General features: G+C 41.6%; 2 protein-coding genes and 1 long non-coding RNA gene across 3 annotated transcripts; 2 read left to right on the top strand and 1 right to left on the bottom strand.

Annotated features, from left to right (window-relative positions):
• Positions 1–265: 265 nt before the first annotated feature.
• Positions 266–22421, bottom strand: LOC133515912 (double-strand-break repair protein rad21 homolog). Its single transcript, XM_061848558.1, has 21 exons — positions 22312–22421; positions 21745–22047; positions 17793–17908; positions 17045–17228; positions 16542–16704; positions 15820–15929; positions 15105–15217; positions 14792–14879; positions 14388–14514; positions 13775–13995; positions 12569–12679; positions 12154–12238; positions 11296–11358; positions 10693–10842; positions 9863–9964; positions 9559–9657; positions 8595–8777; positions 5996–6189; positions 5324–5416; positions 3716–3880; positions 266–1850 (listed from the first exon to the last, which is right to left on the bottom strand). The coding sequence occupies exons 2-21, from the start codon at positions 22000–22002 to the stop codon at positions 1725–1727; spliced, it is 2751 nt and encodes a 916-aa protein (XP_061704542.1). The 5' UTR covers positions 22003–22047; positions 22312–22421; the 3' UTR covers positions 266–1724.
• Positions 22422–23094: 673 nt separating this feature from the next.
• On the top strand, positions 23095–25081 carry LOC133515910 (large ribosomal subunit protein eL15). The gene is made up of 5 exons (XM_061848557.1): positions 23095–23206; positions 23445–23637; positions 23823–23959; positions 24477–24587; positions 24797–25081. Exons 2-5 carry the CDS (start codon positions 23466–23468, stop codon positions 24989–24991), a joined length of 615 nt encoding a protein of 204 aa, XP_061704541.1. The 5' UTR covers positions 23095–23206; positions 23445–23465; the 3' UTR covers positions 24992–25081.
• A 158-nt stretch (positions 25082–25239) lies between these two features.
• LOC133515911 (uncharacterized) lies at positions 25240–26079 on the top strand. The gene is made up of 2 exons (XR_009799134.1): positions 25240–25535; positions 25778–26079. It is a non-coding gene; the product is annotated as an uncharacterized LOC133515911 (long non-coding RNA).
• The last annotated feature ends 1622 nt before the right edge of the window (positions 26080–27701 follow it).

Below are 27701 nucleotides of genomic sequence, written 5' to 3'. Positions count from 1 at the left end.
TTTACCTAAAATGAAGTAAATTCAACGCGCGCGTGCATGCGCTGTGCAAGTTGCAACTTATTTCTCGCTGTAGGCAGTCTTTGATAGAAATTGCGCTTATTCTGCACGACATTGCGATGCGTTAGATTTCGTCTTGTGTGTAATTTTTATTATATTATATTATATTTTGTATTAATTTTCTCATCTTTTTGTATTACTATATATGAATATAAAGGTAGTCTGACTTGTAGTTTGTTAATTTTTATACCCCTCGTTTGCCGTTATCTACGTGTTCGGTATTCGGCCGAATACCATGCCGAATAGTGAAATTGTGGCCGAATACCGAATAATGGCCGAATATTAGTTGCATCTCTAATCTGAATGTTGCCATATTATATCTAACCAATTCATCTATCTTGACAAAATGTAATAGATTTTTAATTTACATTGCTATTTTGAACCGCCTGTGACAAAAAAAAAAAGAACGAATGTTAACAGTGATATTGCAAAGATTACGATAAGGCATTTACTTGAATCACATGATGATGGTATAGCGTGGAGCTTGGAAGCGGATGACAAACTCAATTCACTACTAAATGTAGGATGTCTTTCCCGCTATTAAATAGTCGAATTTTACTAACTATTAATCCAGTATGTATTAACATTACAGTAGAATAATTGTGCTGTCCAAGTCTACTAAACAACATCATTCGTGACATTTGAACACAGATTCCGACATAAGGAGGCGTAATTTCACTACTGTTACACACGAAACATCTCAAACGCAACTTATTCACGTCATAGACTAATCCGAATGTGTATAAATTATGTACCGATTTAAAAGATGACACCTAACCAAAGGAAATTCCGTGTGTAACCTCTTAATACTTATTTATAAATATTACTACATTATAATATAATACAATTCCGATATCGATATACATCAGAGTGGCTAGAATGATCGGTATACATCATCCTTGTTGTATTCGGTACGCCTTCTAAACACACGACATAAATATTTCCTTGCCAATCGATAATTGCTCGAGCTGAAGATGTTGAAATACATACTTACTCACATTGACAATGACTTAAAACATTAATAACGAGTGTTCGAATTCAGGTCCCTAGTGTTAGGCCAACTAAGGCCCAGATCTAAACCCACGACATTTACGACAATATCCTACATTTCCTTGAGAATAGATGCACTCTGCAAACATCCATACCAATTATTTCCTTAATAACATGATCAGTACAAAAAATACACGCTTAGATAATTTTGGGATTCAAGATACATTAACAATAGCAACTTACTCTTCGACTTGAAAGCAATTTAAGACGTTATTCGTAAACATTTTTACAATAATTTGACTTAACCTATAGCAAAACAAAATAAGGCATTTCCCTACTCTTGGCTATCAAAAAGAACTGTCATGGCTTACGAATGGAGCCCATGGGACAAGTGTCACATAATACATGTACAGTAGTGGTATATCATATCCATTTTTACTGAGATCAGTGCGTTCCTTGGTCCATCAATTAAGTAATATTTTCCATTTGTAGCCCCATGGACTCGAATCGTAAGGTCAACTTACAATCGTTATTTTTGGCTCAATCTAGTACTGTGCGAAGTAGAGAACTTCAATAAACATCACTATAACTGATACCTCTTTATACCCTCTTTTACATACTAATTTAGATATTCCTCTTTTATATTATTATAGCTAATATAAATAACATTATCGCATTTAGATCGATTCCGTCTCGAACTGCACGCCCTTAGTAATAATAATAGGTCCATATGTTTCGTCTTGTTGTAACTTTAATACTTGATGTTTCTTCAGCACCAGTAAACTATAGAATTTCTGTGCCACCTGGAAAAAGAATTAATCATTTAAAAATAATTATTGTGTTTATAAAAACAATAAACTCATAAATAAAACTTACATTTTGGCACCGGAAGACTATCAACTAATTATGAGATGGTTATATTTATGTTTTGTTTGAATTTTCAATGCTAGACTTGTTAACTAATTAGTCCAGACTGGACTCATTATTGTTATATTGAAATTAGTGTAATGGGGTTAAAAACTGCACCAGCCTATTAAAAAATTAAGAAAAAATATAATAATCTTATCAATAATCGAGTGACACAGGTTGTGGAGCTTGTTATATTTGACATTTAAATATGTTTCATGAAATTAGTGTAATGGGGTTAAAAACTGCACCAGCCTATTAAAAAATTAAGAAAAAATATAATAATCTTATCAATAATCGAGTGAAAGAGTGATGTACGGTAGTACTATTACTGTGTGTTTACAGTTTATAGTACTTTGAACTGTTTAAGGCGCCGTGAGTTCAGGTTCTCCAAACGGGCTGAGCTCTGAGCAGACAGCCGTGCGTGCCAGGGATCACGGATATCATTGTTTGTGAATTGTTATTTTAAGTTACACAACAAAAAAAGATAATCGATTACTTCGATTAAAACAAAAACTGGAACGAATTTTAAGATAGTTTCACTATCTCCGCCAAGAACGTTCTGGGATTTATTATTAATTTACTATAAATAATTAACATCCAAACTACGACCCGCGAGTTTGCTAATTCGGCCCGCGGAAAATGTCAAATTCCATGCAATCCAGGCCGCAAACATAAAGTGAGGCGATAAGGGATACTGCATATACCTGTTTCCTGTTGTTGTGCCGGGGCGCGAGGTCGCTGAAGGCGAGCGGCAGGCCGGCGGCCAGCTTGGGCTGCATGGCCGCGAACATAAAGTGAGGCGATAAGGGATACTGCATATACCTGTTTCCTGTTGTTGTGCCGGGGCGCGAGGTCGCTGAAGGCGAGCGGCAGGCCGGCGGCCAGCTTGGGCCGCATGGCCGCGAACATAAAGTGAGGCGATAAGGGATACTGCATATACCTGTTTCCTGTTGTTGTGCCGGGGCGCGAGGTCGCTGAAGGCGAGCGGCAGGCCGGCGGCCAGCTTGGGCCGCATGGCCGAAAGTGAGGCGATAAGGGATACTGCATATACCTGTTTCCTGTTGTTGTGCCGGGGCGCGAGGTCGCTGAAGGCGAGCGGCAGGCCGGCGGCCAGCTTGGGCCGCATGGCCGCGAACATAAAGTGAGGCGATAAGGGATACTGCATATACCTGTTTCCTGTTGTTGTGCCGGGGCGCGAGGTCGCTGAAGGCGAGCGGCAGGCCGGCGGCCAGCTTGGGCCGCATGGCCGCGAACATAAAGTGAGGCGATAAGGGATACTGCATATACCTGTTTCCTGTTGTTGTGCCGGGGCGCGAGGTCGCTGAAGGCGAGCGGCAGGCCGGCGGCCAGCTTGGGCCGCATGGCCGCGAACATAAAGTGAGGCGATAAGGGATACTGCATATACCTGTTTCCTGTTGTTGTGCCGGGGCGCGAGGTCGCTGAAGGCGAGCGGCAGGCCGGCGGCCAGCTTGGGCCGCATGGCCGCGAACATAAAGTGAGGCGATAAGGGATACTGCATATACCTGTTTCCTGTTGTTGTGCCGGGGCGCGAGGTCGCTGAAGGCGAGCGGCAGGCCGGCGGCCAGCTTGGGCCGCATGGCCGCGAACATAAAGTGAGGCGATAAGGGATACTGCATATACCTGTTTCCTGTTGTTGTGCCGGGGCGCGAGGTCGCTGAAGGCGAGCGGCAGGCCGGCGGCCAGCTTGGGCCGCATGGCCGCGAACATAAAGTGAGGCGATAAGGGATACTGCATATACCTGTTTCCTGTTGTTGTGCCGGGGCGCGAGGTCGCTGAAGGCGAGCGGCAGGCCGGCGGCCAGCTTGGGCCGCATGGCCGCGAACAGCTGCGCCGCGCGCCGGTTCAGCACGCGCTCCTCGAACTGCTCGTCCGTCTCGCCCGCTTCGCGCTCGCCCTCCTCTCCCTGGAAATGGAAACAAACGTTTCAGACGTGTCTTTAAATAGCATGTTTGTAACAAGAAGCACAGAATAAGTAATAGTACTACCGTACAGAAAGGAAACATCCTACAAAACCGAACTTTGACACCCATTCGGGGACGAATCATGTTGTCCCTTTCTAATGTATGGTACTGTCCCTTTCGGCTATTTAAGGTTGTCAAAATTCAAATGATTATCTTATCTGTGGTTGTGCACGCGAAGGAACGTCAAGTTCTGCAAACCCTAATAATTGCTCGACGATTGCAACGCTGCAATTCTCCCCCTACTGTCGAAAGGCAACTATGCAATTATGAGGAGCCATAAGATGCTGGCATTGTAAGACAATAGGCGAGTCCACACAAAGCGAGCCGCCTGGCGAGGAAATTACCTCGCGAAGCAAACGCCCGTCCTCGCGCGGCTACATACGTGCTCGTGTAAATTTTAGTGAGCACATTCGCCTCACCCGAGGCAATTTGCTCGGCAAGATGGCATCTTTCAGTTAGCTGTTCAAAATGGTGATGCACATATTCACTGCCGATGCCGTGGCTCTTGTATCTTTTATTTTACTTTACAAAGCAATCCAAAAGAAAAAAAATAATACGAACAAGTTGTAGGAGACTTTGGGTGCGAAATCTATAAATATCGATTACAATACGGAAATCGGCTCTATTGAGGTTTTTGAGGTCAGCAAATGGAGTCGAACCAAATTTTAGACGCATAAAAAAGAATTGATTCGACCAGATATGTTCACAATTACACGTAAAATCAGGGAGATGGTGCTTCTCACGTAGTGATATTGAATTATTTAGCGACGGAAGACTCAAACACCAGTCTACACCTATCTATTTCGTAATTACAATCAACTTAAACACGAGTTCTCTCTAATGCCCTCATTACAGCGGTCTGCAGACCGCGGCTCTTTGATGGTACAATTGGGACTCTTTAAGCCACACAAAAAATTAACACTTGTCAGTTCTTAGCCCACCGAAAACACTTGTGACTTTGAGCTACACATTATTGTTGATTTTTGCTGTTTGGTTCTTTTTCAGAAAAGTTTGCCGTGTCCTGCAACCTATTCGCATAGTTGGAATGTCTAGCATCCCATAACGTATTTGCTGCGTAAAAGGATATTATTGTGAAACATTGGTCTTTATTATTTTTTCCGTGTTGGTAATAAAATAACCACGCTCACCAAACAAGCAAGTCCCGGCCTGCGCGTAGCAAACGACTGAGGCGCATGCCTAAATAATGACACCGAGGCTCGGCCATATCGCGTGCCTTCCTCCGCAAATTTCCTCGCAAGGCGAGCTAGCTCTGTCTTTTTGACTACAAACTACCAAAGCTGAAACCGCTAGAAATTAGACTGAAAGCACAAGAAATTAATCGCAGTGCTTTCTAAGCCTTCGTGTCGATAGCAAGAAATACTTACATTTTCAACACTGGGTGGTAAGTCGTAATCGTGCGGTGGACTTTGGTGGCCATTGTTTTCTTCGTAACCTAAGTTGGTCATCTGCATGCCACTCTGTAAACACAAAATACACCTTGATCAAGCAAATGAGTGTATCTTCAATAAAATAATCTTGTGGGCTCGAACCCAAGTTTATTTCAATGAAATTGCTTGGATTGAAACTTATATCGGCATTTATTTGTAGTCGATTTTTTTTGTCAGATTATAATAAAATTCCGTTGTATGGATAGAGTTCCCTATTCTGCACAATACAAACGCAATTTCACCGATGTCCTACAATATCTTCCTGTGATTTACGAACGAATGGTATTTTCGTTACTCAACGGAAAAGTACATTTTTCTTTTTTGGGACAAACTGGAATCTCGTATTTATTCCGCTCAGAACGAGGAACTGTTCAAACTTACAAAATTTTGCAGCATTCGCTTTTCGGTGAAGGAAAATATCGTGAAGAAACTAAACAAATACCCCTGGAAAGCCTGAAGGCGGTTCGTCAAAAGAGCCAACTCTTGGCATAGGTTACCAAAGCAGATCTCTACGGATGCCACCAATATGTGGAAGAAATTTACCAATTTTCCATTTAGCTCCATTTTATCTAAAGCTTTAGTCACATAAGCGAGGTACAAAATGGTGACCTGGTAGTCGGGCTCCAGCCCGTGCAGCGGCAGCGGCTCCATGGGCACGGTGTGGCCGAGCTCGTGGTCGGGCGGCGCCTGCGCGGGCAGGGCTCGTGCTAGTAGCGCCGCCGGCACGTCGCCGCCCAGCTGCGGCATCATGGGCAGCTGCGCGTGCTCCAGCCCGTGCCCCAGCATGCCGCCGTGCGACAGTCCTGCGGAAAAGTAACAGCTCTTAATGCTAGATGTCTAAAAGCCGGACCGAGGAAAAGGCTTCGCTAGTGTTTTAAACGTTTGCTACAAAGCATTTATTGCGTTGTTGCCTCAAAATAATACGCGAATCCACACGACCGCGCGAATCAGCTGTCTTTGGCTCGAATGAAAACGAAGACTTTATTTTCAATCTGGCAACATTAAAAATAGCGACAGAGAAGTTTGTTTGATAATTACAATATTTTGGAAAGATCTTAAAAGTATTATAATAGTACCGTAAAATGGGGCGAGTAGGGATGCGAATCCAGAATTTCTGTTTTCAGTAGCTACTTTAATTTTCAGACTCTGGTGGCTCTTAAAGGCCGAGCCACACCGCTTGCGTGCGCAGCACGTGTGCGTCGACGTAAGCGTAGACGTGCACAGCACCCCTGTCACACCGGGTAAAGCGCACGTCACGCAGCGCACGCCACGCAGGGTGCTGTACACGTCACGCAAGCGCACGCTGCAGCTCTGCGTGCAGATCCGCCGCCATTTGCGTACTATGATGCCCTAGCCTCTAGACAAGTAACAATGTTCGATAGTAGTTAGTCGGATGAAGAGGAAGCACACCTCTTACTTTTTATCACAAAATACTCCTGCGAAATCTAAAAGGGTGTGAGTTCACGAAATCAATGGAAAAAGATATTTTGATCGGCGACGAAGGTTTTGCACTGCAAACATTCTTTCTTAATCCATTTTAAAATCCACCACACGCACCGGCTGACTTGTAAATAAATACAAGGGAGCTGCGCGTGTACACGCGCAGCACCCATGCAGCACCGAGCTGTGCGTGTCCGAACCTGCTCGGTTCGCCCTCTCATAGGGAACGCCGGTAAATACAACGTCATCACTGCACGCAACGAAGCGACGTTGCCGCTCCGCTGCGTGCATGCGTGCACGCAGCACGCAGCCGGTTTGTCTCGTTGGAGCTGCAATGCGTGCAGCTCACGCGCACGCGTACGTCACGCGCACGTCACGCAAGCGGTGTGTCATATCTTATGAGAATTCTTAGTTTACAACGCAACGAGACGCGCACGCGCACGTGCACGTCTACGCACACGCAACCGGTGTGGCCTGGCCTTTAAGTGATTTGATTATATTTTAAGACATATTTCTTCTTCTTTTGGCAACACTAAGTTGCCAAATCATACAATTTTAAAACGCAAATTCACTGTCAAATTTGATGCTGGAAATCGGCGGATTTTTGTTTAACTTCGTTTTTATGTGAAACGACAACGGGGACAGTTGGGTCACGAACGGGTATAAATAAAATGGTAAATATTATCTTTAAAAATATGGAAGTATCAGAGGAGTTGAAGAAATTGCAAATTAAATAAACATGTTATATTATAATGCCTTTTTTTTGTTTCATACCGTAATACAGGCCAAAGGATTAAAAAAAAAGCAGCCAAGTGCGAATCGGACTCGCCCATGAAGGGTTCCGTACCATTTATGACGTATTAAAAAAAAACTACTTACTAGATCTCGTTCAAACCAATTTTCGGTGGAAGTTTGCATGGTACATCATTTTTTTTCGCGCAAACTGTTCAGTTTAGAAAAAAATTATATTAGAAACCTCAATATCATTTTTGAAGACCTATCCATAGATACCCCACACGTATCGGTTTGATGAAAAAAAAATTGAGTTTCAGTTCTCTAAGTATGGGGAACCCCCAAAATTTATTGTTTTTTTTTCCATTTTTGTGTGATTATCTTAATGCGGTTCACAGAATACATCTACTTACCAAGTTTCAACAGTATAGTTCTTATAGTTTCGGAAAAAAGTGTCTGTGACATAAACGGACAGACAGACGGACATGACGAATCCATAAGGGTTCCGTTTTTGCCATTTGGCTACGGAACCCTAAAAATATCTAAAAAAAAACATAAAAGTAAAGGAAACAACTTACAGAAAACATTAAATCGTTTTATGTAGGAGCAAAAATAAAACAATTTTGCTACATAAATAAAATATTTTCTTAACAAGTCAAGCTATTGTCATAATCCGAAAGTGTCAACCCTAGCAATTTTCCCGTCTCACCCCATTGCTATCCCTTCTAAGCCCAACTACGGGGTGAGCTGGGATTGCCTACCATTATGTGTTTATCGTTGAAACTATGAAATGAAACAACAAATTATCATTGACAACCTAAAATTCATATATCCGGAACACTTTCTTTGTATATAAATCAATGTACTCGTAAAATAAACTTTTATCCAGCTTTGAATTTCGATTTTGTCCCTACTCACCCCATTTTACGGTAGCATAATACTTGAAATGGATTAATTCGCGCGGCAATCCGCGACGCAGCTCGTTGTGTGGACCCGCCTATTCGACAGTCCTGTGCATAATTATCATATCACTAACCTTGCGGCGTCATTCCACCGTGTTGCAAGCCAGCGGGCGTCATGCCTCCGTGCTGTAAGCCCGCTGGCGTCATGCCGCCGTGCTGGAGGCCGGCCGGCGTCATACCGCCGTGCTGGAGACCCGCCGGCGTCATACCGCCGTGTTGGAGTCCTGCTGGTGTTATGCCGCCGTGATCTAATCCACCTGGAATTAAAGATTTTGTTTACCATATTTTATTATTCTTGTGTAGGTAGTAGTACAGTCAAAGTCAACATAAGGCCCGCCTGATGGTGAATCTCCGTAGCCTATGTATGCGCTTTATCGACCCTAACACTCCGCACCCTCTTTGAGCTCCCTTACTCACCGGCAGTTATATATTAGGTAGGGCTTATTTAGGCGGTCCGAAAACTCTCATGCGAGTTTCATTACATTGCGGTATTTGATCGGTCGGCCGAATTGGATGTAACCTCGATATTCCGCAATAAAACTATAATCGTATGCGAGTTCGCACGCCGTCTAAATAAGCCCTATCCATGTAGTAATGCAAAGTAAGGTCATTTTAGTTATCGATGGAGCAACGTTCAATCGGACACATGTTGTCATGTCTGAACTGTCTGATGACTCTGATGTTTAGAATTGGACTAAAGGAAAATATAGTTAGCTATACTCCACGGAACACGGCGCGAAATCATTACAAATACATAGGCCTCAACAACAACACACACGGAAGAACAAGTTGTCTCTCGTGTTTCCGAAAGTTAAAGATGAAGAAGAGAGAGCTCTGACTTAGTCTGCCTAAAGCTTATTGCGATCAGCAGCATAGTTTTATACAAAAAAATTACCACTCTTCTTAATTTTTGGGTAGAGCCAGACTACGTTTTAGGCAGACCCGGACAAAAGGAATCAGAAGAGATAAATGAAAACCGCAATCTGTATAAGACCTAGGGAGACCAATTTCAACTAAAATAATTAAAATGTGTTTCACCTGGCGTCATGCCGCCGTGGTGCAGGCCGGCGGGCGTGAGGCCGCCGTGGCCGAGGCCGCCCGGCGTCATTCCGCTGTCTAGGCCCATTGGCGTCATTCCTGAAATGCAACACCTTGTTAATACACTGGGAGGATTGTCGTCTAGTCTTCTTTTTTATGGAATATTCAATTTTTAGTTATATTTCAGGATCATAGTGATGGGCAATTCAGACCCCACGACGCGGGATATTAAGTAGAAATGTTATATACCCTCAGTGACACCAGAATCGCCGATTAGTGAATATTAGAGTTTGGTATAGGTTACCTCCATGGTGCAGCCCGGCGGGTGTCATGCCGCCGGCGCCGAAGTCGTGCCCGTCCCCATGCTGCAAGCCTGCTGGCGTCATACCGCCGTGTTGCAGGCCTCCTGCGAGACAAATAATTAGGAATTACGAAAATATAAGAGCACTGAAATTAAATGTGTGGCTTTCACATATTCAATCAACCTTCATAGATGATGATTGATGGAGTGATATGGTTTCGATTTTTTTTAAACATGCTTCAGAGAAAGTAGTACCTGTTACGGATCTACCCTGACCTACCTATTAGTATCAATTACAAAATACAAAAACAACCCTGATACAAAAGTATCATCGTTCATAGACCATAAGCCAAGCGTGCCTGACGTTACTGCCCAGCGGCGGTAGCACGGTCGCATTTTAATCGCTTTCACCATGCCTGTCACGTTCTAACAAGTATGTAAGTACGAAAGTGACAGGCATCGTGACAGGCGATAAAAATGCAACCATGCTGACACCGCTGGTGCGAGACCTGATATTACTGACCGGGCGTAAGGCCGCTGTGCGGGAGGCCTTCGTGAGGCAGGCCGCCGGGCATGAGGCCGCCCTGCAGCTGCGTGCCAGGCGTCAGATCTAATATTACTGACCAGCGGTGGCAGCATGGTTCCATTTTTATCACTTGTCACTATGCCCGTCACTTTCGCGCTTACATACTTGTGCGACCGTGACAGACATGTTGACAAATGATTAAGAGCCGACCATCTTAGCCCTACTGGTGTGAGGCCGCTTGGCGTGACGCCGACGTGGGGCAAGCTGCCGGGCGTGAGGCCGCCTGCAGCAGGGTGAACTTACTGACCTGGGGTGAGGCCGCCGTGCGGGAGGCCGCCCGGCGTGAGGCCACCGTGGGGCAGGCCACCGGGCGTGAGGCCGCCCTGCAGCAGCGTGCCCGGCGTCAGGGGGCCCAGCCCGCCCGGCGTCAGCGGCGGGCCGAGAGCGCTCAGCATACCTGGCATTCAAACAATGTTTTACATACTTTGACTTAACTATGTGAAACTTTAGCTTATACCACGGTACAGTAATTTCGAAACTACCATGGGACACAAGATAAACATACTACTTTCAAAAACTGGTACAATCGTAACCCTAACAAAATAATAAAATTACATTTAAGTACATCTTGTTCGAGCGAGATATATATGCTGCGCTCTACTCCATGTTTGGCAACAAAACTGAACCGAAATCACCTTAAAATTAAAGATATCAAGAAGAAGTATATCAACGCTACGGCCACCTTTATCAATAACTTTAAGAACAATTTATTTTTTGCTCTAGATTGTTTCTATACGTCTCGGCCGAAGTTTGAAGTACTTAACCTACACACATCCGAGTATGGAAGGTTAATAGAAGATACCTGTAAGTAAAATGTAAAGCAAGCCAATGTAAATTGAGTTAGTCTCACCTGGGGTCTGCGGGGCCTCGTCGACGTCGGAGCGCGGGGTCTGGTAGCCCGCCTGCGCCGGCTCTACCCAACCAGATGGCGTTATAGTTAGTACAGCGGAGGTTAATGGACATTAAAGAAAATGGTCATAAAATTTGATAAGAGTGTTATAGGGCAAGCATTATATACATGTTACTGAGAGAAGAACGAAAACACACTCAAGAAGATTACTAGAGGTTTTTACTTTTTTGCTTAGCCAATTACAATTATTATATACCTCGTACAATTATTAGAATATTAATGTTTTTCAGTTACGTTAATGGTAGTATTAGCATAGCAACTTTAACAAAATATATACAGTTAGAGAGTAAACCTTCATACATTTTCTATTGACTATACTGTATAATTTCAAACATATTTATCATGAAATCGTACCAAATATTCGTAGTGATAAGGTTAACGATTTTAACTCATTTACGGACAGGCATGACAAATAGGTTTCATATAACGTTAATACAATGAGCGTAATTAATAAAATCAAATAGCTTTCTCGTTAAGTTACTTAAGGAGCAAATTTTGCGAGTGAACCTCTCGAGTGTGACTTGCGATTCTTTGAGTGACTGAGTGTATATTTTTAAGATTGCGGTAAGCATGATAGATTTGAAAAAAGTTATTCATAGGTTGCGAAATGCATGTCAAAAGACCCGTGAAAAAGCAGAGAGGTGCACATAATTATGTTCTGTCGATCCCAAAAAGGATCTCCGTTTTGAGTGGGAAACATTTTCGCTTAAGAATATTTCCTATACTGAACGGAGAAAGTTGTCTAGAACGGCTCAATGCTAGATGTGCAGGGCATGTCTATTCGTCCAAGGTACTCACCGACTGAAGGTTCGTATTCCTGCGGCACAGGTGTGGGAGGTTCTAGGTCTGGTGCTGGCGCGGGCGTGTCCGGCGGCAGCATCGACTGTGGAGGATAAGAATGTTGACATGTGTTACATTTTGTAACAATGTGTAGTTAAAATGGGTCTCTTATTAGTCCATTAACCCTTCGAACGCCATGTCTATCATGCGTGGCACGTCATCTGCCTCTGCATGAACCTTGTAGGAATGAAGCCGAGGAAAAAGCGAAGATTGATATCCAGCTGGAGCCGCGTGAGTCAGTTGAAGGTCAAAAAGTTGAATACGAGATGACAATAAAAAATAATTAACTTATCAAGTCTGGCAGGCAAATTTAGGTCGACGGGAATCCAAGTGTTAAATGAGCATGTGTGTGTGCTGCAGTCCAGCGGCGTACCTCGTCGTGGCGGCGCTTGCGCACGCGGCGCGCGGGCTCGGGCTGCTCGGGCGAGCGCGCGTCGGCCTCCTCGCCGGCCTCGCTGCGCAGCGTCATGTTGCGCTGGTATTTCTGGAACCACACCGACCGTCACAATCTATTCATACGTTTTGAAAGGGAGGCGGAAATATTAATTTGAACGATTTTTAGCCCACCATCTGATATGCCCACCAAAAGATAACCTTCCCCGTGAAAATATTTAGTTTCTCGTTAGTATCCAAAATGGAACATTCCTCGAATTTTTGTACTTTTCCAAAATTTACTGATAATGTTCCCAACTTTCTGTTGTTGCTTGCAAGCTGTAAAACAACTTCGAAAAGTATGAAAGCGATGAATTTGGTTATAAACTTTCACGATTTTTACACATTATTGACTTATACAAACGGAACTTAATCGCGTTTTAGTTTTAAAATCGTCAGGTGAACAAGTCTGCTGTGGTTGAGCATTTACTGGAGTCAGGACCGAACCACTGGATCGAACTGTATAACCCTAAAATCCTATCCACGGATCGCCATTTTTACAGTAGAAAAGTGCGGAAAGCCATTGTCCCATTAGACGGGACAAGGGTTTGAAAATCTCATCTACATGGAATGCAGTCATTAATATATGTAAGCGGAAACGAATATCGACAGTCGAAAAATCGAATAACGTTGTGTGTGGACCGAGTAACATCCCTAGTGCGCAAAACGGTCAAGTTGATAAACAATACCAAGAGCAGGTAGTTCGAAAACCTCGCGTGGCTGGAAGATGTTAACTTTAGCCAGTGTTCTCTGAGAACACTAGGACAACGCCGTCCTAGAAAGGAGTCGTTGGAGGTAAGTTTCAAATTTTGTACGCGAGTAAGTCTCGTTTCTATAAGTTAATCATTCGGTTATATCAATAACTTGCATACAAGTAAAGTTTCGCTAGCATTTCTGCGCGTGATTTGAGCTTCCGGCCAGTAGCTGGCGCCATTCACGATGTGATACTAATCTGCTTCTTCATCTCAAGTAAAATCTTAAATTAATATAACACGCCTTGACAGACCGGACGGGGTAAGCCTGGCAGGCAACGTGAACAGTTTTCCCACTCCTCCTGTCTCCTTACAGTGCATGAGGCGGTGCCAAATCGAAAGCGGTTACGATGTATTGCTGATACTAAGAGAAAATGTTCAAATAGGTAATATACCTTGAACAAGACCCTGGAGGGGATGGGCCTCGCCGGAAGGGTGAACAGCTTCTCCACGCCGCCGGTCTCCTTCCAGTGCATGAGGCGGCGCGTGGGCGGCGCCAGGTCGAGCGTGGTCACGATGTCCGACGTGTTGCTGAGCTGATTCTTCATTTCCTCGCCGGATATGTTCTTCACTTCGTCCACGATTAGCTTGCGTTTGCGCTTGGTTTTTGTGATGCCTGTGTGAGCAGAGTACAAATGTTAATGAGTGAAACGGAAAAAAAGCCTATCCATATGATATTAAGAGCCATTTTTTTACGTGTAGTTGAGTTTGGGTATTCTCTATATAGTAAAGAATGCGAAGTTGCGGGCGCTCTACCATAAAAGATGGAACTGTATTTAGAACAGTCAATGACGTCGGTGCGCACTGAGGCAGCAAATCCAGTCACAAATGAAGTTGATATGATTATGAAATTAACTTAATGCACGACAGCATAAGTAGAAGTCGGATCTGCCAGCGTAAGCGTCGAGTGAATCGCTCGAGCCATTTCTTTCGTGAACTTCGGGTTATTCTTCAGTCAATGCCGATCAATTTGACACTGTATTTATTATAAGGCAGTATAAAGCCCACCCTTGAGCACGGTGGCGTCGACGGGCGCGAGCGCGAAGGACTCCTCGTCGTTCTGCAGCAGCGTGGTGTTGTCCAGCGCCGCCTCGGGCGCCGGCGCCGGCTCCGCCAGCGGAGCCTCGTCCACCTCCTGCATACATACACGTTAAGTTAACATCGTAAATCGGAATCGCGCAAATTATCAAGTTAAGTGTCACTATTGTTATCCCTCAATCAATAAATCCAGGTCATATTACCTTTTTTTCAATCTCACCATGAGCTTGAAAGTCTGAATGAGATTGAGAATTTTGAGCGTAGTAGTTTAGCGTACACATACACAAGCACGCACACGCATGCACGCACGCACGCACGCACGCACGCAAGCACGCACGCACGCACGCACGCACGCACGCACACAGTATACTGACCATGGGCCGCACGGAGGGCGGGCGCGGCGCGGCGGGCGGCGGCATGAGCTCGGCCGGCGCCGGCGACGCGGGCGCAGACCCGCCCCAACTGCAACACACGTAACATTACTCATACATCACACATTATGCAACCCTGAATCGACTATGTTTGCCGCTGACTGTACAGCCAACCGATTAATTAGATTTCTGAGCCACTTACTGTACCTTGCGACAGTGATAATGAGATCTGTCATTGTGAGTACAAAGTAGCCAAGAAATGTAATTGATTGATCTCTATGGAGATATGGGCAGACAACATGAAGCACGGCCGCACCTGTGATGCGGCGAGGTGCCCGCGTCGTAGTGGTCGCCCATGTCGTCGTCCGAGTCGGCGGCCTCCGGCGCCGGCGCGTGCGCCTCGCTCACGCCCGCCGCCTCGATCTCCGCCTGACATATAAAACCACAGTTAGTGAGATCAATGTATATGCTGCAGGCTGTAGCTACACAAACGCAACATTTAAGGTCAACGATTCATGTAGTTTTTATCTGCAACGAAACTACCTTTATCTAACACAAAAAAAATGCCTCGTCTGTCGTATTCTGAATCACTGAGGACTAATATCCGGTTCCCCCATTTGATGAAGGACTTCTAGGGACAAATACGATTTAGATCTCTCTGACATAAGAACCAGAAGATAAATAGAAGCTTTACGTGTAGGTTTATTTTTAGCAGTTCACGTTAGGTTAGACTTGATTGACTGGATACCATCAGAACTATGAAACGTCGCATATAATAAAATTATGCGAACTTATTAATGGTGTCGCTGGTAAATATAAATATTTTTTTATCAGGCAGAAACGTCTATGAATGATGCTGTTAAGCTTAGAACAAATGTAAGAGTGGAAAAATTACTGTCTTGTATGACACTTGAACTTACGGCCACTGCAATCGCTAGCCCAGTGCTCTACTATCTGAGCTACCAAGACCTCATCCATAGCCAGCGAATTCTTTAAATCATAAATATAAGTTAACATAAAAGTGAGGTTACCTGCAGCGACTGCGGCTGCGCTGAGGGCCCCGCCAACGCGGCCGAGCCGGCGCTCGCGGCCGCCGCCGACACGTCGCCGAACAGGTCGCCCTCGAACAGCCCACCCGCGTCTACACACACAAATTAACAATTGATAAACTTAAATTTAGAATATAATTAAATAAATTAAATTTATAATGTTGATTTAGTTTGGTCTTGTTATATCACCACAATATTAGTGAAGTGCAACATGGACAATATACTAGGTGGCTATAAGGCGCCATTCATTTATTACGTGAGACAATTTAGGAGGGACGGGAATGAACACGTCTTATTTTTTCTTACAAGGGGGTGGGAGGGGTCTCTTAGTAGTTCTTACGTAAGATCACAAATATTTTAAAATTATGCCGTTTATAATAATACTGCCATACTCTATGCTATCAAACACTCTTTCTATAAAAAAAACGATCCAGTATTTTTTTTTTTTTAATTAGAGTAAAAACAAAATTAACGTGTATTAATTTTTTTTTCTTTAGATTTGTACGTAACACAGGGGGGAGAACGTCGGCCTATTCTTATTTTTTCTTACATAGGAGTGGGAGGGGGTCCAATACCGGCAAAAATCGTCTTACCATTTAAAATTCACCACTTCCCGCAAGACACGAAGATGCGACTTTTCGGACCTTCAATCCGATCACTACCAACCGAGCTACAGAAGCTCATATACCTAATATAATACTCACGTCCGAAGTCGGGCACGTCGCCGATGGTGCCGCCAAAGCCGTCATCCATGGGCGCGTGCGGCTGCGCCTCCAGCCGCCGCGCCAGCCCCGGCGCCGCCAGCCCGGCGCTCGGGCCCTCCTTGCCCAGCTCCAGCGACGAGCCGTCGGCGAATAGCAGGTTACTCTGCGAACGAAAGCTCGATTACTCTAACCGAAATAATAAACACTAACCATCTCTCAAACTACTGGCATTCAAACAATAGCTTATTAATGTTAAGGTCGGTGCACAGAAAATGACAAAAAAATCTTTACAACATCCTCGCAGCTCACTAACTTACATCAGTCACTAAGTTGCAGTCAGACACTATTTCCAATGGAGTAAAAATAAAAAAAGCAAACCCTTTTTGTACAATTTGGGCAATGATGTTGCTCTGTACTGCAACTGTACTTTATGTGTTATTGACATTTTTAGTAGTGTCCTGTGAAAAACATAAAAATAAGACCAGTCTAAAATACTTTCTCACCTGTTCCAGAGCTCCCTCATTGCCGATAGCCTCTCTCATGATGTCTGGGTTGTCTGTGTCGAATCCCATGTCACCGAACCCATCGTCCGGGTTGACCAGATTGAGGGAACCATAGTCTTCCCGCATGGTGATCTCTTCCGCGCGGGACTGGTTCATTGAGAACTGTGCCTCAATGTCAACCTCACTGTATGAAAACAAAACAATGTAATTAATTTGTACTTGTTTTTTGTATACCAAGGAAGCGCATCAATAAAGCGCGCGCAGCATATACGCAGCTGGAGCCTGTCTGGAGTTCCACTGTGAGGAGATGACACGGCGTACGCAAATCAAAATGATCAACTCCAACGTCAAGTCGGTCCTGCTGTACGGTTGCGAAACATGGCTTGTGAGGAAGGACATCACCAATCGGCTGCAGGTGTTTATAAACAAGTGTCTGTGACGCGTCCTAGGGATTTGCTGGCCACGAACTATCTCAAACGTCAGATGTGGCAGATGACTGACCAGAAACCCTAGACTATGAAGTCCAAGCTGGGTCTCCGCTGGCAATTGACTGCCAGTATGCCGTTGGGGCGGCCTTATACTACATGGAGGCGATCAGTTGAGAAAGAGGCTGGCTCAACTGGACTCAGCTGGAAAGAGCTGGAAGTAGCTGCTCAGGATTGCGACAAAATTAACATAATACTACAGAAAAACTAGATTATAGAATTAGAATTTAATCTTATGAAGAACTAATCAGAATAATCCTTACTTTAACTCTGGCATGGCAGTGTCGAAGTCATGGAACACCTCAGGCAGGGTAATGGCATTCATGGCGGCCTCCCTGTGCTCCTCAGGCAAGTCCACCATGCCAGGCCGGAAGGCCATCTGAAATTATTACACTCAGATATATATCTAATAAAAAATATCTGTGACATGTAAACCAAGCAATGTTAAGATCACTGTGAATAGGTACTCAGTAGTGGCCTTAACCTTCCCCCTTTTAAAAACTGCACTGCAAGGCCCTCTAGGCCTCTAAACATGTGATTAGCCGGGTCCACACAGAGCGAGCATACTCGCGAGGCAATTTCGTCATGCACAAACCGGCCAGTATAGGCGTGCCTCGGCCGGTTTGTGCGTGAGGAAATTGCCTCGCGCGTATGTTCGGTCTGTGTGGACCGGGCTATTGGGTTGATGCGAGGCCCCGGGCAACTGCCCTGCTCGCCACCCCGAAAAGCCACCACAGGGTACACTTTTTACCATATTCAATTTTTCTGTATATGATTAAGAGTCCATTTTTTAGGGTTCCGTAGTCAACTAGGAACCCTTATAGTTTCGCCATGTCCGTCTGTCTGTCTGTCTGTCTGTCTGTCCGAGGCTTTGCTCCGTGGTCGTTAGTGCTAGAAAGTTGAAATTTGGCATGGATATATAAATCAATAAAGCCGACAAAGTCGTACAATAAAATCTAAAAATTTAATTTTTTTAGGGTACCTCCCCTACACGTATAGTGGGGGTGAAATTTTTTTTTTCACTTTAACCCTAGAGTGTGGGGTATCGTTGGAAAGGTCTTTCAAAACTAATAGGGGTTTTCGAGAAACATTTTTTGATAAAGTGAATATTTTCGGAGATAATCGCTCCGAAAGAAAAAAAAAATGTGCCCCCCCCCCCCCCCCTCTAACTTTTGAACCATAGGTCCAAAAAATATGAAAAAAATCGTGGAAGTAGGGCTTAAGAAAGACATTAAATGAAAACTATAGCGGACACGATCAGTTTAGCTGTTTTTGAGTTATCGCAAAAAGTTTTCCCTTCATAGTAAAAAGACTTTAATTAGGTACTGATTATGCAAATTTGCCTATTTGTTTAACTCGGGTGAAAGGTACCGTTTCATCCCTTGGTTTACAATTTACTATACTTTAAGCTCCAGTTTAGCTTATTGTGACGGAAGAGTAACTACGGAACCCTACACTGAGCGTGGCCCGACATGCTCTTGGCCGGTTTTTTCCCTTAATTTTATTTTTAATTACACAGCTCTACAAATAACTTTTTTTTTTGTTGCCCTGGGTATGTCTGCGAATTTCTATATTTTCAAGTGCACAGTTTACGAATATATTCATAATAGTATTGAATGTGCTCTAGTATTTTTTTATGATTATAGCGTATTTTATATCATATATTTTGATTTTTTAATGTAAAATGAAAGCATAAATACATCGGAAATCAATCTTATATCAAAGGCAACCAAACCACTGTTGACCAGTGTTATTTTTGATAGTTTTTAAATTTGAAATTTCAAACATAATTTAATTGCCTGCCACTCAAAGCCATGTGATATTATCACAAACAATAATCTAGTACCAAATGACATTAGTCAACTTCAAGCAAAGGTTTTGAATCAGACAAAACCTGGACAAAACATTCTACACCCTCTCTCTCATCTTAGCATTTACTAGTTGTGTCTTCAGCTACTGCCTCAGCCCATAACTAGTCTGAATTCCAGATATTATAGGGTTATATCTGTAGTAAAATACAAGATGCTTGGTCAAACACTGTTTTTTTTCTGCAACCCACATATTATTATTATTTAGTTTTAGACAGGCAGCTGATGCTGGTATGTCTAAATCAGAGTTCACTTAGCACGATTTCACTACTGTTATTGTGTGTTATTACTTTTGAGTGGCATTACGTGAGACACTTCATTCGGTTCTTGTCTGTTTTAATTTTTTGTCTTTTAATTATTTATATAATAATCAAGCCTTGGAGACCATCTACATCTCTAAGGATAATTTAATATATTTTTCTATATTTTATCTCTGACACTTATTCATCTCTAAAGAATTTTAGTATTTGTTGGTTTTATTTCTTTATCATAGTTTTTTTTGTGTTTTTGACATTTAGAAACAGTATACATCTCTAATAAAGTATTTATTATTTCATTGATTCCATATTTGTAGTTGTTTTTTTGTAATTTTTATTGTTTGTTAAAATGGACATGTAAAAGTGCCCCTGTGGCCTATTTGCTGAATAAATGTTTGATATTTGACTGGGTTGACAGAAATGGAACTGGGCCGGGCACTTGTCAAGATACGAAGACAGGAGATGGAGTTACCAAATAACTAAATGGCCGGGCCCAACAGGCAAAAGAAAATGGGGAAGACAAAAGAAAAGATGGGCCGATGATATAATAACCACAGCAGGAAAATGTTGGACGCATATAGCAAAGGACAGAGGAAGGTGGAAAGGAATGGAGGAGGCTTTTACCCTCAGAGGGGCCACATAACAAAGATGGAAGGAATAGTTGTAAATTAAAAATACATTGCAAAACTTGTTAAGTGGAAAAAAAGCTTTAATAATAATAATAATTTGACTGGGTAGAAAGCCACTCAGACCGGTGTTGCTCGTGGTCATCTTTACGGCAGTTTCAGGGGCCCATCTAGTCAGTGGCAAGTCACCGCCTGCCTCGATAATGTGTTAGCATTGTTATGGCAGGTGTCGGGACTTCTTTACAATAGCCCAATCTTTTAACCAGCCAAACTTCAACACCATAACCGGCCCTCTTCTCCACTTTATTTACAATAGCCCCTATATCAGCTGGGACCGATTTACGGGTATCTATTTGTACCCGTGAATGGGTTCTAGCTGGTGTATTACATAACATCAAATTTGTCTAAAAGGGCCTCTGCGCTGTTAGCTTCAGCCCCACGCATGCCTCCCAAAGGTCCGGGACCCCATGGTCCCGAGATATGGAAAGACATACAAATAATATTTAGAAACAATTGTGTTTAAAGTAAGTCAATAAATACTGCATACCAGATAGAACCTGATATGCGCGATATTAGTCCCTATGGCTATAGCGTAACCGGTGATATAGTCCTATTTTTAGCAGCAACAGAACCCCATAAAGAAATAATTATGTAGATCTTTTTTAACTCTTTTTGTGCTTAATGTTAGTTGGGAATAGATTATGGTAATAACTCTTCAAGTGGCATATGTTGTTGTTGTGAGTTATTGGAATTTTGACTTTATTTCAATGAATCAAATTTGAAATTTAAATGACACAATGGGTCGGGAGTCAACCACCTACCACTCCAAGGGTAAATAAAAAAGTCATGGAGTTAGCTTAGAGGTCAGCATTTAAAAAATATTTAAGACTGATGAAACTAAAAATGCTTTTCCTGATTTCTGATATTGATGATTTCTACTATGGCAGAGTCTTCTCTTAGACACTGTACTGTCTTAGCTAGTAGTATGTAATATCTATCTTTGATGAAGTGAAACATTATACAGAAATATCTACAAAGAAATTTAAATATGTGTAAAGTCCTGAATTCACATTAGGCTAGCATGAGGCCTAGCTGAAAACCATCATTTACAATGAAAAGAAGCCTGGGCCCCGCAGTAGGATTAAGAATCATTGAGATCTCTCCTATAATTCAATAATACAAAATACCACTTCAGATTATTGATTTCATTTGGGTAGTAGTATATCAACAACATTTTATGGACATATAGCAGTCTTACCGGTCTTAGCCAGACGAAGCTAACTCTAGATGGCATTTGTAATGACAATATGTGGGAATATCATCCTAAATGTCAATTTACTATAAACCTGTGATGTTTATAATGACTTTGTTGTATTATACCCAGTGCAGACTCAAGTAGTGAATGAGAAATGATTTTCTATTTTGTCAACATGAAATAAGAAAGCAAATAAAATCATAACCCACCTTGATCTTAACGAAAGCTTCATTACAATCCTGCAGCAGATACTTGGCCTTCCGCGAGTAAATCCTTACAACACCAAGCAGCAGATGGCCAGATGTCCTCAAAGCCATCTTCACTTTAGGCTTCAAAATACCATCTACGGATTTCTCGATATTCGTCTCGAACACATGAGCCTTCGTCAGCTTTTTGTCCCAATGGGCTGCCAACCAAATTTTGGCTAGCGGCCCTTTCTTGGCCAGCACAAAATGTGCGTAAAACATAGTGAATGTCTACTTGTTCTAATACAGAATTACATCAAAACTGGCCTGAAAGAAATACACAACATAGAATAAACAATTTTCCCAATATACACAAAAACGTCTATCACAGTCATTTTGATCGCAAAAAACAGGAACAAACTAAACAATGCCCACTCAACTGATATCGCTCGTTAACGACTAACACAGTTTGGCGCCTAATCTACATAGTGGGTTTTTTCGGCGAACGCATTAAATTTACTATATAAAACACTTCCACATGGAAATTCAAGGTTTACTAGCTAGTTTTAAGGATAGTAGCGGCGATATTACCTGATTATTCTATCAAAACTCATTAATTTCACCTTTCACACAACGTAAACATGACAACAATTACGCTCCAAGATGGCCGCCATCAGTGTTTCCAAGAAGGGTTATAAAAAACCGTCAAATGTGAAGACAATAATTAAAAAATTATATATTATAAAAATAATATAAATTAGAAAAAAAAATGAATTCTTAAAATTCATTTATTTGTATCTTACAAATTAGCAATATCAATTAATTTAAACTTGGAGGCATAAAATGACGATTCATTATTTATTTGTTCATTCATTATAGTGATCTCAAAATGTTTTTGCTGTGGTAAGCGTACCCCTTACATATAATCTACACAATACTCGTACTGTTAGAAAACTTAAATTCTACGTGAATAGATTTTGTTTTATTCGTAAACTTTTAAAAACCCTTAAAATTTGAGGGTTGATGTAGCTTGAATTATTCAAAGCCAAAGCAAATCAGACAAAAAAACCACACGATAATTGCGTGTTTAAAAGAATGCCTTAAATAGCTCGCTTTTTATTTCCTGTAGATTGGTAGTATTGGCAGTGTAAAAATGTTGCCAGTTTTATACTTATACCCTTAAACGAGGGATATAAATTGATTAAGAACACACAACGCAGGATATAATCAAGTCTCTAGATTAATATAGGAAATATTCACAAAGCGTATCTATGGGCTTAAACAGTTTGATAATTTTAAAGATTACTTTTGAACACATGATAAAAAAAAATTCAGTTGCATAAGTTGAATTAGCTGAAACGGGGAAAAAGTTATTTATGCACATGGCAGCATACACTGCCGCCATATTGTTGTACTGGGTGTCAATGTCATTTACATGTCATGCCATTAGTATTCTTTTCCGGTTTACCTGTGGAGTACGCGAGACGTATGTTGAATTTAATCTTTAATAATCATAGTGATTTAATAGCGTTTTAAGTAATCATAGTTGTAAATAGTCTTTATGCATTGATCTTTTGAAGTATTTAAGTGTATTCTCTGATTTAAATCTAGTTTTTGATTACAGCGTGAACATGTTTTATGTGACGGGGAACGGTCATGGATCGCTCTATTTGTGGCCAGACCGATGATGTGACTTCTGATCAAATAATTGATTTTGTTGCTAGGTCTGCCACAGGCTTCCCAAGATGGGCGCGTACAGATATATTCAGGAATTGTACCGCAAAAAGCTGAGCGATGTTATGCGTTTTCTCTTGCGCATAAGGGTATGGCAATACCGGCAGTTGACGCGCATGCACCGCGCCCCCAGGCCCACCAGGCCTGACAAAGCGAGGAGGCTGGGATACCGCGCCAAGCAAGGTAATGTATCTCTTTTACTCTGTCTCATATAAACTGTTTTTTCATTCCTAACCTAAACCACGTTTATACAGCTTATCTATAGATATTGTTAAAAAAAACGTGTTTTGTTATTCACATTAGATATTTAAAATTGCCCTCAAATTTCTGCCATCGTATCCTATCCTAACCTAAAAACCGTCGTGCAGGGTACGTGATCTTCAGAATCCGCGTGCGCCGTGGAGGCCGCAAGCGCCCGGTCGCCAAGGGCGCCACCTACGGCAAGCCCAAGAGCCACGGAGTTAACCAGCTGAAGCCTACGCGCAACCTCCAGTCCATTGCCGAGGTTAGTTTTTGCAGGAATGTAACATTACTTAATGGACCTAGACCGTAGTCACGCAGAAAACGAATTAATTTGTTTTATCAATGCAGAAAGCGACCAAATTTACTGAGTTATGATGTCTTGACAGACTATCTAAGCAGTGAAATCGTGTAGTGAACTCTGATTTAGACGTACCAGCATCAGCTGCCTGTCTTAAACCAAATAATAATAATTCACTTTGACAAAAGTAAAAAGTCGATTGCTTTCTGCATAACCATGGTCAATGGTCAGAGAACCTTATGCAGGATATAAGAGAGTGGTATACCATGTCAAGTAAGTTGCTCTAAAGGAATTTCTTTAAAAACCGATTCAGTCTATTAGTGTCTTGCCCAAACAGTTCTAGTAGGGTTATTCAAAGTATTGAGTACTAGTGCTATTAAATCTTAGTTTTCCAAGCTTAGTAAAAAAATACTGTATTTCCACTACTTGATTGGTATTAATTTGAACACATGTCTAAATGAACTTATTTATGTATTTTTAGGAGCGTGTTGGTCGCCGTTGTGGAGGTCTTCGCGTCCTCAACTCTTACTGGGTTGCTCAGGACTCTTCCTACAAATACTTTGAGGTCATCCTGGTTGACCCTTCCCACAAGGTAAGAAAACACGCTTGTCTGTTACATGTTCTCTGTATAGTTAGAAAGGCACAAATGTTACTAGCATTCTTATGATGAACAACTTTGTCATGCACCAATCTGAAAGGTTTTGCTGAATAGTCACCTACCATTCTATCTGATAAATCACCTCCCCTTAATCAGATGCATGGCCATTTATTCAAGTTACTAAACCAGTTCCATATTTACAGGCCATCCGCAGAGACCCCAAGATCAACTGGATAGTGAATGCTGTCCACAAGCATCGCGAGATGCGTGGTCTCACCTCGGCCGGACGCAGTTCTCGTGGTCTGGGCAAGGGTCACCGCTACTCGCAAACTAAGGGAGGCTCCCGCCGCGCCGCCTGGCTGCGTCGCAACACGCTGCAACTCCATCGCAAGCGATAAACATCAAATGCTACTCGTCAATGACTTTCTATTTGTCTATATTTATTTTCACATGGAAAGCCAATGGCCTAATAAACATAAAAGCCTAAATCTGTTTTTGTTGAAATATTTCCCAAGTTTTCTATTATGTAAGTATATTAAAATACTGGATGCATATTAAATTGATGTAAAATTTGGCAACTGACTAGTTTCATATTAATTTCAGATTACAATCTCAGCTGAGAAGCCAAAGTCGAAAAAAGGTAACTTGCATTACGTATTATGGTTTACCCCCTTAGTAGTACATAGAATGACTGCCCCAAATAAACTAATGTAGTATCCATTACCCTAAATTCTACTGTAGTTTAAATGATGATAAAATGCTTTATGATATGCGCAACCCTGATTACCACGCATTTAAAACTTCCTTGGATGGCTGACCTCTCAACAATATTTAAATAGTGAAGTGCAAAAGCAAACTAATCTCTACAGTGTATTATTTCGTTGTCTTACAGGATGAAATCAGAATCGAATCAACTTTGCCCCCACATTCCAATCTCCACAGGTAAATATATTTGTTTTACGCTATTTTAATCATCCAAACTCAAATTAGATTGCTTGTTTATTCCTCATGTTTACAAGAACTTTGAATTTGGAGAGAGCAACTTCTTGTCTAGGTGAGGTTATTGTTAAGTACATTTCCAATAAACCTCAATCCGGCGAGATACATACTATACAAAGTTGCAATAAATCTCGGTAATTATATTGTTTGTACTTTTTCTGATTTTTGTCCAAATTTGTTTTCAGGTAAAACTTCTGGGCTGGAGGAAGAAGAACCAGGGTTATTGAAAATGATTTGGGAAGGTTGCACCACGCACAATTAACGACCTGATAACTATGATGGTTGCAGCTGTCTCCAATAGTAAACTATAAAATTTTTGATTGCTTGGTGCAACCGGCCCAAAAATTAGGAGTTATAATTATACAATACAAATACTCTTTATTGCACACCTCAATACAGAAACAGTACAAATAATACAACACATAAAGAAGAGGTAAACAACAGGCGGTCTTATCGCTTTTATTATCATAATAAATTATGAATAGATTCTCATGGTTTCATTAATTACACTGATTAACCTCACGACTGCTGCTCGAGTTGAAAGTACATGTGCAAGTTGCGTAGTTTCGGGCTGAAAATAGTCTACGTCTACGGTCTGAAGATGTGCTGTTATGGTAGACACTGGCACCGTAATTTAGGAGTCTCAAAATAGTCTCCGTCTAAATCGGCCTCGAGTTACAAATCGTAACAATTTCATACTCGTTTTCGCAAAGAAAAAATATCACTTAATTTGACTAGGAAATATAATATTATTAAAAAAACCGGTCAAGTGAGTTCGTTTATATCGCGCACCGAGGGTTCCGTACAAACTTTCAACTTTCTCGTGTAACTTAGTTACGAAAGACTACCATGTATCCTATTAGCATAATTGTGTACAGCGCCATCTATGGGCAAATTGGCTAACTAATTTACGCGATCTGTATGTTGGTTTTCAGGGATAATTCTTTATCATGTGAACCGATTTCAATAAATTTTATTTTATTTAAAAGAAAGTATCTCTAGTGTAATCTCTTTTTTTTTTAGAAGACTTGGCATTACAAAGATATATTACAATGGTACTGGTAGTTGGCTGAATTTTTTTAAAATGCGGAATTTGACTATGTTGCAATTTTTGCGGCCAGTAATCTAATTTATTTATTTATTTTAATAGCAGGTCTTAGTAAACTTTAAATGTTAACATAATTCATTAAGCTCATAGCTAACAAGGGAATTGTAAATGAGATATCGAGGTTTTATGGTTTCCATAGATTATTAACTTCATTACTAAGCCAAATAAAAATATAGTTTCTTCCCCAAAGTTGTATTATTTAATTATATTTATCAAATGAAATCATAAAAACACATGGCCGCAACTAAGGCATAATCTCACACTGTGCAACGTAGTACTTGGTTTATTAACCTGCTTGAAATTTTGTACTTATTAGATACATAAATCAATCAAATAAAACCTGCAAATTATATCTCCTCGTCAAGATATTAGTGATAAGATATACCTCGCGAGATCAATGTGCCACATAAAAAAAATAAACTTTTATCCAGGTTTGAACTTTCTATTTCGTTCCGACTCACCCCATTTTACGGTACCGTACAGAAATTACACTTCCTACAAAACCGAAGTTGGAGAGCGATTAAGGGACGAATTATGCTGTCCCTTTCTAATGTATGCCACTATCCCTTTCGGCCATTTAGGGTTGTCAAAATTCAAGTCATTATCTTATCTGTGGTCGTGCACTACTGCACGGAGACTGCAAGTATAAGGACGTCAAGTTGTGCCAACCCTAATAATTGCTCGGAGCAATGCTTTAGGTTTATAGAACTTTATTTTTTCAAAGAAATTATACATTTCACTTCAGAGAAATTTAGCTAATACAGAAATAAATTTTTAAGTAAGTATAGCGAGTGTGTACTCACTTACAAAGCACTTAACTAAAACTTAAATCTAGATAAAAACTACAACGTATGTTTGGTTGTTAAACAAAACAAAGTTTCTTACGCGCACAACGCGTAAGAAACCCCTTTAGTATAATACTTGCAGATTGTTTAATTACCTATTACCTATACAAACAATAATAAAACAATAATTAGTTATCTAAGTATAGATAAGGTAAG

The sequence above is a fragment of the Cydia pomonella genome, chromosome 3 (genome assembly GCF_033807575.1).
Source record: "Cydia pomonella isolate Wapato2018A chromosome 3, ilCydPomo1, whole genome shotgun sequence".
Lineage (NCBI taxonomy): Eukaryota > Metazoa > Arthropoda > Insecta > Lepidoptera > Tortricidae > Cydia > Cydia pomonella.
The sequence above is the reverse complement of the archived record's forward strand: the minus strand, read 5'-3'. Positions and strand labels throughout refer to the sequence as shown.

What these genes read in the sequence shown, in the direction of transcription:
- LOC133515912 (XM_061848558.1), bottom strand. Translation starts at nt 22,002, where the DNA reads ATGTTTTACGCACATTTTGTGCTGGCCAAGAAAGGGCCGCTAGCCAAA. An exon ending in CGACGCCACCGTGCTCAAGG is followed by an intron (nt 13,996 to 14,387) that starts GTGGGCTTTATA and finishes CTGCTCACACAG; the next exon opens with GCATCACAAAAACCAAGCGC. An exon ending in CGAGGCCCCGCAGACCCCAG is followed by an intron (nt 10,843 to 11,295) that starts GTGAGACTAACT and finishes TTTGAATGCCAG; the next exon opens with GTATGCTGAGCGCTCTCGGC.
- LOC133515910 (XM_061848557.1), top strand. Translation starts at nt 23,466, where the DNA reads ATGGGCGCGTACAGATATATTCAGGAATTGTACCGCAAAAAGCTGAGC. An exon ending in ACCTCCAGTCCATTGCCGAG is followed by an intron (nt 23,960 to 24,476) that starts GTTAGTTTTTGC and finishes ATGTATTTTTAG; the next exon opens with GAGCGTGTTGGTCGCCGTTG. An exon ending in TGGTTGACCCTTCCCACAAG is followed by an intron (nt 24,588 to 24,796) that starts GTAAGAAAACAC and finishes CCATATTTACAG; the next exon opens with GCCATCCGCAGAGACCCCAA.